The sequence below is a fragment of the Malurus melanocephalus genome, unplaced genomic scaffold (genome assembly GCF_030028575.1).
Source record: "Malurus melanocephalus ecotype Western Australia unplaced genomic scaffold, MMel_1.1 scaffold_43, whole genome shotgun sequence".
Lineage (NCBI taxonomy): Eukaryota > Metazoa > Chordata > Aves > Passeriformes > Maluridae > Malurus > Malurus melanocephalus.
This window is the reverse complement of record NW_026623275.1, coordinates 928,151-943,807: the sequence shown is the minus strand read 5'-3', so window position 1 is coordinate 943,807 and position 15,657 is coordinate 928,151. Positions and strand designations below refer to the sequence as shown.

The 15,657-nt window shown below is 41.4% G+C and overlaps 1 protein-coding gene across 2 annotated transcripts in view; it reads right to left on the bottom strand.

Moving 5' to 3' along the window:
- Positions 1 to 15,657, bottom strand: part of EZR (ezrin) — a 37,583-nt gene that overhangs the window by 7,474 nt on the left and 14,452 nt on the right. The window contains exons 2-7 of one of the 2 annotated variants that reach the window (XM_057364843.1): positions 12,272 to 12,355; positions 7,231 to 7,326; positions 6,161 to 6,435; positions 5,292 to 5,375; positions 4,487 to 4,633; positions 1,025 to 1,121 (exon numbers count right to left, since the gene is read on the bottom strand). In XM_057364843.1, the coding sequence (XP_057220826.1) occupies positions 1,025 to 1,121; positions 4,487 to 4,633; positions 5,292 to 5,375; positions 6,161 to 6,435; positions 7,231 to 7,326; positions 12,272 to 12,355 (783 nt within the window). Of the gene's footprint in view, positions 1 to 1,024; positions 1,122 to 4,486; positions 4,634 to 5,291; positions 5,376 to 6,160; positions 6,436 to 7,230; positions 7,327 to 12,271; positions 12,356 to 15,657 lie in introns of those variants that run through there. The other variant, XM_057364844.1, reaches the window with a different exon arrangement.

Below are 15,657 nucleotides of genomic sequence, written 5' to 3'. Positions count from 1 at the left end.
CATGCAAGAGGCTCTTCTATTGAGAAAAGCATGCCTGACAGACCAGCTTTCTACCTCTGGGGAGTTTTGTTGGTTTTCACTAACAGCATCGCAGAAAAAAGCTCCTCTCCCCCAGGTTCTTATCTCAGGGAAAGGAGAAATCCCTGCAGCACACTGTGCATTAGTATCCTTTAAATTACTGGGAGGATCTTTTTCTGTTAGAGATATTTATAAGCCATCATCCTTTGCCAAAGCCAAGCTGCTTATTATTTCACAGGGCTGTACTTACCCACCAAGGCCAAGTGCTGGGGTGGGGACCAGAGGAGGTCTTTCTCAACTCCAATAATTTCCCAAGACTGACAGAATGACAYCCACCTATACCAGTTATTCCACCTTACATTCTCAACAGGTCAAAGTAAGTTTCTAATTCCTCACTAAAATAACTCTGAAAACATACTTTTATATATTGAAAAGCAACGTTCACAGGTAGCTACATTTGAGTTCTCCCCTGAAGTCATATGCCTGAGATTTACCCTGGTGTTTAACAAAGTCAATGAATACCACATTTTACTCTGTCAGCAGTGTGGAAGTGAACAGTGATGGATGGGAAGCCATATGTATCAATGTGATTTTGCAGTAGCATTTGAACTACTTTTGTAATTTTTTAATGAACATTTTTAATGCTTGAATTTTTTAAAATGAAAAAATAAAAATAAAGTTTACCTGTCAGCTTCCATGCACTGAAAGAAATTCAGAGACGACTCACAGAACTAGCAAAGAATCTCAAATTTGAGCATGAAGTTACCTAGTTTGCCAGAAAAAAGGACTCTGCAGTTGTGGACCTTATCTTTGTCCTCATGAGCTATCACCCTTCATTTGTGTTGCACAGAAAAACTGGCAGCTCTAAATACACTCTAAATAGTAAGGCTCATTTTGCATCTAGAATATTTGTGGCTTTCTCCTCTCCCAAGACTACTTTATTTTGAGATGAAACAGTATCAGTTGTTCATATGCAGTATCAGGAATTCCTTCTAGATATACTTACTGGGGCCTTCTTGTCAATAGGTTTTATAACAAACTTCTTGTCATTGAAAGAGATGTTTCTGATTTCACTCCAGGGGAACCCAATCTTTGGGGTTAGTCTGGAAAGAAGAAAAACTTGTTTTAAGAGATGATGCAATTTTTCCCCCATTTTCCCTTCTAACACAGACTTGGTGGAATGCAATGCTTCACAAAGCTCTCCCAACAGAGAGTAGACAGTAATTGAACCAGAACATCACAGGGAATAGGCAAAGAAGCTCAGTAACCTCCCCTACTGAGTCTCTTCTCATTTTCATCAGCCACCCTACTGACCTTTGGCTATGGAATAGAGATGGTCCCTACTGAAGCCACAGGTTTTAAGCTTGTTTCTCTGAAATCCAAGCCCAAAATCCTCAATGTGCAGACTTCACAGTCAGTGCTTCCCACAGGCCTCTTGCACATCATGGGAGGCATAAGCCAGAGTAACTGAGCTGCTCCCCACACCTTACAGCACCCATGGGCAAACCCACCCTGATGTGTTACAGCAGCCCAGTCACTTCCATGCTGCCTTCATTCTGGTGGGCTGGACAGGCACAATTGGTAGAAGATTTATTTTCTTTTGTTTCACAGTATCACAGAATGGGTCAGGTTGGAAGGGACTGCAGTGGGTCATCTGGTCCAAGCTCCCTGCTCAAGAAAGGTCACCCTAGAGCACATGGCATAGGATTGCATCCTGARTARCTCCAGGGAGGGAGACTCCACAGCCTCTCTGGGCAATCTGTTCCAGRGCACGGTCACCCACACARTAAAGAAATTCTTTCTCACATTCAGGTGGAACTTTCTGGGCATCCGTTTCTGTTCATTGCCCCTTGCCCTATTACTCAGCACCACCGAGAGGGGCCTGGCTCCATCCTCTTGATACCCTCCCTTCAGATATCTCCTCCCCTAGATTACAGGCAAGGTTGGTAACAAAGGGCCCTGTTCTTTCCTTCCATACAAACTGCTCTTTCAGCCCATCCCATGAGTCACCAAACGGAACTTCACTYGCTGGTCATGCAACGAGCTGTGCCACGTGGCTCCCCCACTATTGAAAAGCTCCCCTGTGAAGCAAAGGGCAAGATTCAGACTTCCAGCYCTTCCTCACTGCTGAGGAGWCCAGGTCTGTTGATGTGTTTGAAAYTATTTCTATAAGCCTCAYYAATAACCTGAGATTTTCCTCTGCCTTAACTTCTCCAGACTCTTGCATATAAAAGGCATCCAGTTCATCATCAGATCAAATGTTTCTGAGCCATTCCAATACTTTACCCTTACACACCTGATCAGCTCTGCAGCAAGTTCTACCATTACAAGGACTTGTGTAATAAAGTCCTTTGATTGCCCCAACCAAATATTTTATTTTTCTATTTAATATCAGATTACTATTCTTCTATTCTTCTCTTATCAAGAGACAGTACATTCTCTAGAGATAGCTGTTAATGATTAAGAATTGTATCTTACATAAAAGAYAATACCCACAAGCAATATTCTTGTTAATATCTAATCCCTCCAACACGTCTGTGTCACAATTATTCTTGCAAACAATTTGAAGWCACAAGTATTTAATGTTTAGCAGCTAAAGAAATGTCTATCACCACAGCGGACACTTAAATTCTGCAAGAATTCTATGAAGTGCATTGATTAAGGAAAAAGAAGAGCAATTATGGAAGGAATTTCACTCATTGTCAAAGAGATGGAAAGCTACTACATCACAAGATTTTGCTGGGTCCAAGCACAAAAAAAACCTTACTTCATTTAAATCAGACATCAAGGATGAAATCCATCCTCTTCAGAACCTTCCACTCCCTAACCTCTAACTCAACTGCAAGATTATGCAACACTGTGTGTGTGTGTGTGTGTGTGTGTGTAACATTAAGAACTGTAAAGAAAATCATTTGATTAGACTAAGATTAACTAATTACTCCAGCCTCCTTCACATTAGTACAAGTGCTTAAATCCTAGATAACACAGTATGACAGACAACTAAAATAATTCACTCATTAGTAGGTTCCACTGCAGATTCTCCTCTAACACGGAACAAAATCTTGAATATACCTAGAAATGGGACACTGACRTGCACTGCAGTATAGAGGCTCACACACCTATAGTACAGCCTCACTTTCCTCACAGTGATCTTCAACAATGAAATCTCTGCTTTTTCACCTTTGCCCTCAGTCCCCTAATTTTGCACCTACAAACCAGAGGTGCCATACACATTATTATTTTTCTAGTCCCCATATCTGCTGGAAAGACTTAATTACATAGTGGCAAGAGTTCCAGCAGAAATAAGCAGTTTATTCCAGCACTGTATTTGTTTTGCAAACGCTCTCGATAGCTCTTTACAGTCAATGGCTACACTCTGCTTCTGCAGCTCGAAAAACCTGTTTGTGTGACCATGGTTACATAGCAAGACCAGTCATTCAAGACTGAAGTATTACATGAGCGAAACTACTTTTCTTTCAAGTGACACTCCTTGTTTTCTGGGTGACAGCACATATTAGMATTGCAGAAAAGACTGCCTTTCTCTTTGCCATATCGACAGAAGCTCCAGAGAGTTCCAATTAATATTTGGGTTGCAGTCAAAGGTTTTTGGAGGCAAAGATGTAGAACAGATGAAATCCCTTCTGTATATCAATGAYATCAGTCTGTTACAGATTAGTGACATGAAACAAAGATTTGAAACATCGGTGGAGGAAAAAAAAGCAGTCTAGACAGTAATGCTCCATCTAAAAAATAWCTATTTTAACTCCCTTCAATCCTTCAGTTGCAGAGTATTAGAAGAGACTAGCAGGCTTAGACACAGCTGTTCTCACCTTCTTATTATGTTTATTTATAGATGTAGTCTATCATTTCCCACCTACTATCCAATTAATAATGGCTCTGCCTTGACCAGAAGGGCTGATTAAAACTCTGCGTACCAGAGCAAGCCCTCATTTCATTCCTGGCTCACAGTAACTATATAGGTTAGCTCCTCCCTGGGTTCTGGGTGTCACCCAGCTTTGCTTTTCTGTCCACCCCGTAATCTTATTCAGAATTGGGCAGCTGCACACGCATCCATCATTAACTTCAGGGTAGGAGTGTCCTTAGATGTCTGAACACTGCAGATACCTGAGCYGAGCCAGGCTCTCGTGTTGTGTCCACTGATGGCAAACCTGGTGACCTGACTCAAGCAAAAGACTGGTAAACTCTTCACTTCAGGGTTCAGCTCCACCACTGCACAAGATTAAGAAGATGGCATTGTACAACTGACATCTGTCTGTATACAGCAGGTACTGTTAGCAGATCAGGAGAGACWTGAGAGCACAGGTGATGTGAAAGCCCACTTCCTAGCTTCACCTACTGATCCAAAATTGGAACATGAACAAGTTTTCAACTTTGCCGTGATCCTGTAAACAAGAAATGTCTCAAAYCAGCCCTCTCTGGAAGACAGAGATGAAAACAAAATCCTTACTTATCATCCTTTTCATAGATGTTGAGCCCCAAKGCATCAACCCCCAGCCAAAGGTCAGTTCCTTTCTTATTCTTGATTTCAAAGTAGTTGATTCCATACATCTCCAAGTCTTGGGCAATCTTCAGGTATTCCAGCATGGCATTCTCTCTGAAAAGGAAAAAGAGCAGATGTTAGTTTTTCATTTATCTGACTATTTCAGAAAGCACAAACACCTCAGAAGAAAGAAATTACTTTTCCTAAAACTCACTTCAAATACAAGAGTTAAAACTGAATATTCACCACTTGGGATTCACTTTAGAAGTTATGATATCACATCTGTGAGCACACACACACACACACACACACACACACACACACACAGTATTCCAATTTACTAATCCCAGTATTTCCAGACAGAAAATTAGCAACATTCATCTGTCTCAGCATTCTTTTGTCTCACAGCTCACAGTACAATCAGTCAGAAAGTATCTGAGCTTTCCTCATGTGTCAATGCAAATGCTTCGATGACTGCAAGGTTTGACACACATCTTTACTCTTTCTCCCACTCGAAGTTACCACTAATACAACGTACACAGGTCCAAGATCTTCAGGAAGCCACACACTTCTCAGCACCAGTACAAAATATACCACTGCATTTTACCATGTGATCCAACACTGAACGAAAAATCACACACCAGGAGCAGGCTCACACAAGCAACTCAAATCTAAACCACAGAGTGTCAAAACCACATGGTAGAAATGCAAACTTCATGYAATCAAACAAGCAGCAGGGAGACCAGCCCAAAGACCAACACAAAACACTCACTTGAGCATGCCACTGTGTTCAGCRTGCCACACCTGGATCCGTTCTTCCCACTGCTCTCTGGACAGTTTATGCTGGTCCATCACCCTACRCAAGGAAACAGATATGAGCAAGATTAGATGTTCTGCAGTATCCACTGATGGAGATCTTTACTATAGTTTTACTCTTGCCCTGGTGGAATCCTTACTGTAACCAAAAGGAAAACCCTACTCATCCCAAAGATGTTGTCTGTGAAGCAGAGCAACTCTGAATGAACAATAACCCTCCACAAAGCCTTTCAGTCTGACCAGAGACATGAGAGGTGTAAGCAAAACACTGCAAATGAATCATGCACACACTGTACAGAGCAGGGGATTAAAGCAAAGCAAAATTTGGTGCAATCCCTGGAATTAGACATTGCTGCACTGTTACCAGGAGGTGTAAATAGGAGCCATTGGTCTGATAACATCAGTTGGTCCCATGAACTGTGTAGCCTCAAGACTTGCTTTTGACATACAAGATTCTTAGGACTATACATTAGGATTAGGACTCACAACCTGACCTTCTTCAGGAATGACATATTCTTGACTTAACGCTGTTCTTTTGTTCTTAAAGAAGAGATTTTCATATTGCCATAGTTACCAGCATGGCAGCAATGTTTACAAAATAAAAGCAAAATACAAAACCGTACTTCCTCTCTCTAACCAACCCAAGGAAAAGCAAAAACATACTCAAATGTGACAGGTAGAAATAAAATAAGGGAAAAATCCCAATTGTATACAATTCAATTAAAAAAAACCCCAAACATGCTTTGAAATGAAACTGTTCGTATTTAACTAGAATTCAAATTAAAAAAACAAAACCAGGGAGACCACATCAACCAACTCCTTCACCTTTGTGGGATCAGACGCTCTGAATTGAGGTATCCCGGCTTGTGCACCTCTTTGTTGTAATCTCCAAATTTGGCCTGCACAGCGTAGGAGCCAAGAAGTACAGCTGTTTCGGGAGGACAGTAGATCTCATCACTGAGGATCCCTTCCTTCACCTGCAGGAAAAACAGCTTCTGCGTGATGTCCTGGATCAACTCTTCAGACACATCCTCTGGGAAGAACTTGGCACGGAATCTGAACTGGAGKGGATTCTCCTTTCTGATTTCTTGAGCAGAAACCTGAGGACAGAGGTGAAGCCACAACTGAGTAGGTGGTTTTTTTGCAAACAACAGAATAGATTGCTTTTACACAGAAAAAATGATTTGGGGCATTTGCCCTAAGAGGCGAGTGACTGGCAACTCCTTATTGGCATTCCTAAAAATTCCTAAATCTACTGGTATGAGAACATGGGGGAGATGCATGATGTTTTCCAGCTAAGCCAGTTAAATCCTGTTTGTAYAGCAAACACTGGTCACTGGAGAATGATTTACTGTGCTGTAATGGTGAACCCATCCAGCACTGTCTGAGTCTGACAGAGAACAGTCCCCTGACATTAAACAGGTGTGTCACCAGTGCCCCATCAAGAACAGCAGTTCATGCCCTCCTAAGAGCTATGAATACACAAACAGGAGCACACCAGAGGTGTTAGCACTCCACTCCCAGCCTGGAAGTGCCCCTTTTCCAATCAGTGCACAACTGATCCTGCAMAGGCAGGGCCTAAGCCCATCCTTAGCCAAGGTGCTCCTCCAGCCACAGAAAGCGCAGCTGCTTCTACCCAGCAAAGTGCAGCATCAACTGCTGCTGCTGCACATCTGACACATGCTTTCTACAGCTCAGAGAGTGAAAGGGCAAACTTCTACCATGCCACACCCAACCCATGGAGATCACAAAGTTATCTCTGAAAACAATCCTGGAATTATGAAAATGAGGGAACAATTGACAATAGGCACAAGGTTTATGAAGTTGCAGCCAATAACACATCAGGAATCATACAAGCTTTAACCTTTGGCCAGCAATTAGCTRAAGTCTGTTACCTTTTTGTCAAGCTTCAGCCAAGTCTGGAATCCTTTGTTGTCCACATACTGAAGACCAAAGTACCACACTTCTCGCAAACCAATGGTTTTAACGACCTRCAACAGAAAGGTAAAAAAAAGTTTTATTGCACATAAAACTTCAATTGAGGTCCAGRTATCCCAGGTGAGTCCCACGGCACCCATGATGGGTACAGGCAACAGCCTAAACCTACTCATTTGGCATCTCTTAATTTCACCTTGTAGACAAAGATATACAGCTGCCATAGCAGATGACAGCATAGGCTGAGATCCTTGTCCCACCCAGTTTCTGGAAGATGATGATCTTGGGGAAGCCAGGTGAGACAAACAGAGAGTGACAGGCCACCCACCAACTGCCAGACTGATACACTGGCTGCAGGTGGGGCTTCTRTTTGCTTTTATCTACTGACCTATCTCAAAACTGTACTTAGGRAAGCAGATGAGTTATTTCACCAAAGTTTTTGGTGAGATAGTCTCTAATAGTGTTGGTACTAATTACAACTAGTTGGAAGTACTAATGGCTCGAGTGATCTTGTCTGCCAGTCACAAGTAATCAGAGATTACTCCTGATGGAGGAAGCAATTCAAAGATGCTCCATAAGTGTGGCTCTCAGAATTAAAACAAGATGCAAGTATTCTCAGTCAAGAGGTTTTAAACTCCAAAAAAGGCTGAGTATTATGAAGGACAAAAATACATTGATGGCCCCACATTAGGACAAGTTTAATTTCATATGTTGTAAACACTAACCAGCTGAAAGAGATGGAAACACCATCAATTCACTGAATGGCACACTTAGTAGTAAAAACAGTCCTGTTTGGACATGTTACTTTCCTCGGTGGARGAGAGAGCCTAACAAGTCCCTGACTTCTTCCTTTTCCTGACAGCTTGTTCTTAGAGGCAAGTGYTTGGCTGCCAGCTCATCCACCTGTAAAGCTGTGCTCTAGAAACAGCCAAAATCTGTAAAGACCTACTACGTATATTGCTGGACAACTTCCATCATGTTATTTGCAGAGTAGCCCCTCAAAAAGTGATGTAGGCATTGCTATAGAGAGCTCAACTGAGTGGGAGGCAAAAAGTTTTTAAAACCACTTTGCAAGTTAGGGAAGTGTGACAGACTTGAGAATGTGAATTACACGTGCTTCAACATGTCTAAGATCCCAACGAAGGATCTGTTTCACCCCCACATTTATGGTATTGCTGGAGACACTCTGGCTGGAGAGCAGACTTGACAGAAACAATGTCAGCTAAGACTTAACTACAGTTTATGTAAAAAAAAACCCAAAATGACAATAAAACCCACCAATCCAAACAAACAAACCCCTCCTTTTTAAAAAGAGTCGGGTCTGAAAATAATTCAGCTTTTACTTTACTAAAATTCCTTTGCCCTCCTCCCTCAAAGTGGCTTGTTTCATCATGGAARAGACAAGTTTCCTGACAGCTGGATGTATTTTTATAAAGTCTAGCACAAAAGCAGGGGTATSTTGAGTGTGGTACTTCCTGTTGCACAAAAGGGTGTTGCAACTTTGTTAAAATAAAGAGTTGCATAAATCAAGCAGTTACCAGGTCATTATATATCAATGTCTCTTACAAGAAAAAAGTACACTTTTCCTATAAATAGAGTTAGAAAGCTTGCAGAAGTTATGACCCCTCAAGTTCTTCCCAAAACCTAAAGGCAAGGATAGAGAAAGTATTAAGCCAAACTTCACAATGTGACGGTTTGAGTTCCAGTACAAAGAACAAAGRATGTTTTAGCCTGTGTTCTGGGAAATGCTCTGTAAACTTCCTCCATGCAAAACAAGGAAGAAATAAGAAATGAGGCATTATATACAAGATGGGAGACATGTCCTCGGCTTCCTCAAATGCATGAAGCAGCAAATCTTAAAAAACATGCCCATTCCACCCAATAATGCATTCACTTTCAGAAAATGCCAGTTGCCCTCTCCTCCATTTAAACTTCTGTTACTCATGATCAGGAKGGCGCCCAACTACCTGGGAAATGATCCAGCCAGCTGCAGAGCCCACTGGACTGGTTCTTGGGACACCTCAGACCACATTGCAGCATAAACTCTGCAGAGGTCTGGCTTGAGCAGAGCTGAACTTCATTTCACAGGTTTCCACTATTTTCCCTGTCCTGCAAAARGGAGCTATAATCCACCTTACACGCAGGAAATAGTCATGCTAGCAAAGCCTAAAACACAAGAACATTGCCAGAGTAGCTCTGCTAGCTGACAGCCAGGCCAMGAAATCACCTTGTAGTTTTTAAAAACAGCTTGCTTCTTCAAAACCCCCACAGTGGTTGTGCAGTTGCAGTTGGGCCACTCCCCATACCTGTGAAAACCTGTTGCCTCCACAGGCTTTATCAGAGTGTAAACTCCACCCCAGATAAGGGCCCAGTAAAAGGCTTGCTCAACAGAACTGAAGAGAATCTGTGCTCTTCACCTTTTCTGGTTTTGCTCTGTAAGCTTCCACCTCAGCCTTCCCTTGGTATGCAGAAGTGCCCCCCAGCAACGTATGAAATGTGGATAAAAATTTCCAGCCACAGGTTTTAAACCCAAGCCACTGGATGTAAGGAGCAAATTTTCATGAGGAGTAGGTCTATTCTGACAGTGCACTGAAACAAGCATTCTTCAGAAAGCCCAAGGTAGCCAGACAGCAAGCTAAAATAGAAGTATCTTTAATCGGAAACATCCTGCCTTTTCCATGTTCTTAGGGTTTTGAACTTCTCAGCTGAAGACAGAGAAAGTAGCTTCTCTTCTGCCAGAGAGATGACCCTGACTCTTAAAAGATGTAAACATTAGTTTATATATGGGGGGGAGTTTATAGTTATGATAGTTTATATATATGGGGAGAAGTCCTTGTTGAATGCTTGTCRTAAGGACATACAGTCTAATCTAAAGCACTGCTTTTAAAAACCTGGCTTTTGGTAATTTGGATTTTTGTACCATCAGAAAAGAAATCTGATTTCTGTTTTGGATTAACAAGAAAGGGCTGGGGGAAGAAGTTACTCTGATGCAATGGTGATTAGCAGTGAATGGGATCATGGAATCATAGAATGGCCTSGGTTGGAAGGTACATTAAAGATCATGTAGTTCCACCCCACTGCCATGCACAGGGACACCTTCCACTAGGCCAGATTKCTCAGAGCTCTGTCCAACCTGGCCTTGAACACTTYCAGGGTTGGGRCATCCACAGCCTTTCTGGGAACCTTTTYYGGTGCCTCACCACCCTCACAGTAAAGAATTTCTTCCTAATATTCAATATAAACCWGTTCTTTCAGTTTGAATCCATTCCCTCTTGCCCTGTCACTACATGCCCTTGTAAATAGTCTCTCTCCMACTTTTTTGAGGTTCCTTTCAGGTACTGGAAGGCTGCTGTTAGGTCACCCCRAAGCCTTCTCTTCTCCAGGCTGAACAACCACAACTCTCAGCTTTCCTCACAGGAGAGGTGCTCCATCCCCTGGTCAACTTGGTGTCCCTCCTCTTCAAACAACAAATGCTGCTTCCTTAAAATGCAGGTCTCAAATGCACTTCAGCAAACTTCCAGTCACAGAATCACAGAATATTCTGAGTTGGAAGRGACCCACAAGGAGTCCAACTCTAAAGTGAATGAACCACACAGGGMTTGAACCCTCAAGTTTTGTGTTCAATGAATACTTGATGTTTGTCCCACATCAGTAGTAATCAAAAGGAATTAAAGTTAGATTTAATGCTAAACACAAGCCGGAGTACTGGGTTTTTTGCTTTGAAGTTCTGCAGTGACTGGAAATTAATTTCCTTCTTTTCAAGAAGTACTAAAAGCTTTTTTTCCTGTTTGTTGGGGGTTTGGAATTGTCTTTATTTTTTTTAAATGGTTTGTGGGTTGCTTGTTTTGTTTTTGTTTTATTTGTAAGTACTTCTCAATGCGCAACTGCCATCAGACCTAGAAAATTCAAGTTAACTCACTGAAATGAGAAATTATACCAACAATATTTTAGAAGGAATGGACATTGTTTAGCCAATACTGCCTACTTGAGTTAAAGCTCAACCAGCCTTTGCTATCAAGGCTAGTGAGTACAAGGGGAGAAGTGCAAATAACAATTTGTGAACACATTAAAATGTGTGACTGAAGTCTGCATAGACCAATTCTTATTTTCCAGGTCTATAGCAGAAATGACTAGAAKTATTTTATTTTATTTTTATTTTTTTAAATTCCAGAGCAGTAATTTTTTTTTCTGTTGAAAATTAGCCTTGCTTCAGTTTTACAACAACAAGCTACTTAAGACAATAACAACAAAGTTTTACAAATAGCACATGGTTTGTTTTAGTTGTCTTTATCTGACCTTTGTAGGTCCATCTTCAAACAGACCTGCATAACATTAATGCAGTAACAGGAAGAATAACAGCAAGGAAGGAGAGTCTTGGCCACTCATGCCCTCCACTTCCCTGGAAATTCCTGAAGGCATGCTGCACAAACCTCTGCTCAGTCCTGCTGCACAGAGGCTTCTTACAAGGCATGTTGCCTATAAACGCTGCACAAAGATCACAAACCCTTCAGGTTTTCCTGTACTTTGACAAACTCAAGCACCTGTGACAARTGGCTACCTTCAGTCCAGCTTTTGAATAAGTGTAGCCACGCCAACACCTTCATCAGGCACCCGAAGAGCCGATTCTCAAGAGTTTTATGCACGAGAGCAATATTTCACCCTTAGAAGTTAAGAACTATATAAGAGCTAAGCAGTACTTCAAAGCAACGGGTGCATTTTTACATGCTACCTATGCTGCCTAAACATTTTAGATCCCTAGTGACACTTCATCATCCAACATGCTAGGAAGACAGGYTTCACTGGAACATAACACACCTGCAAGAGTTTTTGCTTTTTTCTTTTACTGTGGTGGAATTTAGAGATCCTAGGTCAGACTGAGGTCCTTTGATTAGGAGGTAGAGAGAAAAAAGACAGGTTTGGAATCTGGTCTTAAGAAAACACTGTAGTCTAAAAGGTACTCCAAAAACAAATGACAAGAGCCCACAGCAGCCCTTCACTGACCTGGTCAAACAGCTGTTTGCCTGTCGTGTTCGGCTGGATGGCAAACTCCAGCTCTGCATCCATAGTAACAACTCGAACGTTGATCTGAGGAGAAAAACAAAAAGCATTGTTTAAGATGTATTGAAAGATTTTCCAGGTGTTAACACAGYACTTTGTGTATAAGAGTCTCCACGCTTTGATGCACTCCCGTAACCTCTATAATAAACACACTTAAGCCTCAWTTAGAATTGGGTTATCACACCAGCAAACTTAATTGAAGCACTCATTCTGCTGTTTTAACCAAATTGCTCCACAGGTTTTCCCACTCAACACAGGATTGGACAGATCTWCTGGTTCAACAGGAGGGTATTTTAGACTTGACCCTTTCCAGGCCTAAACCCTCTTGGACTAAGAGCTACTGTGAGTGCACAGTATAGCTGCCTGCAGGCCATCCCTTGGATTACGAAAGGCCCTAATGACTAAATTAAATTTAAGACTTATAATTTAACTTCCATTTATATTAGAGCTGGAATTAATCTGAGGTTTTAAAGGCAAAAGGCTGCAGATTATTCTTATAAAGCAATCAGCATTAACCTGATAAACGTTCATTCTTTCCCTCATAAAAATCTACTCAGCACATAAAAACAGCAGTAACAGGTACTGAATGATACTACAGGGCAAGAGTTCAATAAGCTCTCGCTCTCAGTGGAGAAACAACATAACCAGATTTAGTGYGATGGCACAAGACTGCAAGGCAGAGGTTACTACTGAATGCAGCAGGCAAGAGTGTTTAATGACTAGAAAAAGTCTATTAGCACTTAATCAGGAGGCAAAAGCAGCAACTTGCAGGGAACGGCATGAGGAGCAGTAAAATGGCAAATCGGAAAAGGATTTTCTAACTATTGCTTGCAATACTACACTTCTCAAAAAACCCARCAACCCCAAAACAAATTTAAAAAACCCCAAACTTGGATGATTGCGTAATATAGTTCTGCTTTCTAGCTTGGTATTTAAAAGAAAAGACAAGAAAAAGTGGACACATAAACACAACAGGCAGATGCTGCATCTGCTACAGGCAGATGAGATTTCATGACAATTTCCCAACATTTTGCAAATGTCACATTACAGAAAGCCAGGGTTAAGAGACCAGGAGGCACACATCTGAATAAATGGGAGGTACAAGAGGCCAGAGGGGAATAGAATCACTCACTACAAAGCTTTGACCTTCAGCAGTTCCCAGCAACTTAACGATGTATGTTTAAGAGCTAGGATAAATGTCAGGTGTAACAATGTTACAATTAACACAGCACTGTGAATAAAACAGGYTGCTTTAGCTAGTTTTAGTCAAATATATGAGAAAGCTCTGCACTCCTCCTTCAGTGAGACACTGTTTAACCAACCTTCTTCAGTTTAATGGCTGACCTGGCAATGCTTTGTTAATGGCTGAACTTGATCTTMGAGATCTTTTCCAAACTAAATGATTCTATGAAGGCTTAATTCTATCAGGTATCTTTATGGAGTTGTTTCTTTSTCCTGCTCTCTCCCACATGACAGAGGACCCTCCTAAAGAAAGATGACTGAAAGCAGTTTCCATGTCATGCAACCCCAGAACTGAGCCAGAGAAAATTACGTAGTGCCACCACTTTCAAGTTATATTTTTAAAGTGCTGTCCTTTAAATTAGGACATTTTAAAAAATTCYCTAAATGCAAGATGAAAGAACAAGCGAGAAAGTAAAACAAGCTCTTGGCAAACCTAATTGTAGCATTTGGGATCCAAAATAGAGCATAGAATTATGTTTGATGTTTTCTTTCCATGCCTTAAGAACCAAAGGTTTCCCAAGAAGTGTTTYCAGTGCAGGAAGGAAAGGGAATTTCAGATATCAAATTCTCTAGAACAGCAAGGCTGCAATTMAAAGATGTGACCTTAAAAAACACCTGGTGCCTAATCCCTCTCAACAATAAATCCCTAATAATATTCTAATCCCTCTCTACCCACTTCAAGAAAACATATGCTCAGAGTCTTCAGTTTCGTACTGTGCAAGTTATTTGTACTTCTGGCTGAAACACCTCAGTGGTGTAAAACAGAGCTATCACTTTACGTTAAAGAACGTAAAAGGATGTACCTCCTATTCCTTACCAGAAAACCTGCAGAATGCTGGCTGAGCGCAAATTCCAGCTAGTACCARTATGTATGTATTTTCTTCTGTCTCTCCTTACAGGTTATCTGCTAGTAAAAAAAGTTAAATTCCCTAGTCCTGTTTTACTACAACCCTAAAAGAATGTAGGATCAGCTATCTAGTGAGCTATTTAGAGCTAAAGCCATTTAGCCACTACATATTTTAAGAATTTTTTTAGTATTAAGACCCAAAACGACAGTAATCTGCTTTTCCACTTTAAAGCCAGAAGCATGCATGAACATGACTACTTGGTTATCCAAAAAGCTTTCAAGGACACTTGGGGCCTGTAGTAAAGGTTAATTTCTGTGGTCTTTGAGGGATGCATAACCATCAGGACAAAGAGGAATTCCCTGGTGTGGCCTCAGACAAACTGCCAGCCACATGACAGGCAGAGCAAGAAGAGACAGAGCCTTCTGTCCCTTCAATGAGTTGATGACTCYCTTGGAATATCCTTTGAGTCTCCTTCCTGTCCTGTTAAGCCCTCCTGGTTCTCATCTCCAAACCTCAGCCTTAACTTCAAGAACATAATGGTTTTAACAGTGTTTCTAAATGGATGTCCTACAACCAATCCATAGAAGCTTTTWGCCATCGAGAAGCTGGTGGCAAAGCAGCAAACAGAGCTGCTTTAMCCCACATGAAACCCTGGTTTAGACAGTCTGAAGAAACCTTGATGCCCGTTACACGGAGAGTCCATGGGGCTGGCATTCAGCTCAGACCAGGTGAAACTCTCCATGGCGCCAAGGTGATTAAATCAACACCCAAGGTGCTAACCAATTCAGGGATTGTTGGGGAGGAAAACAGTGAACAACTCCAACTAATTTCCATGAGCAACAAAAAGACAAAGACAGTAAGACAACTTTCACAATCAAAGTCCTGCTCACCCTGTCTAGGCAAGGCATGTCCTTTGTAAGATCCTACCAAATCCTGGCAGTAAGCCAGGACAAGGTTGAAGAAGTCATAACCAAAATGTTTTTAATTTATAGGAGCATAGGGGTGTGGAGGGGAGAGAACAGCACATGGCCATCATACATGAAGTATGGTTTTGTATTTAAAAATATGTGCATTTAAGCACAAAGCATGCTAAAAATCCTAGACGGTAAGATGTGACTTCTTTCTTGATAGGCCGATGTCATAACACTTTACCATTCTGGGGGCTGGAAATAGATCATATTTAAGGTCCCTTCCAACCTTAAACATTCAATAATTCTACTTTTATGTCTGAGGCTAACA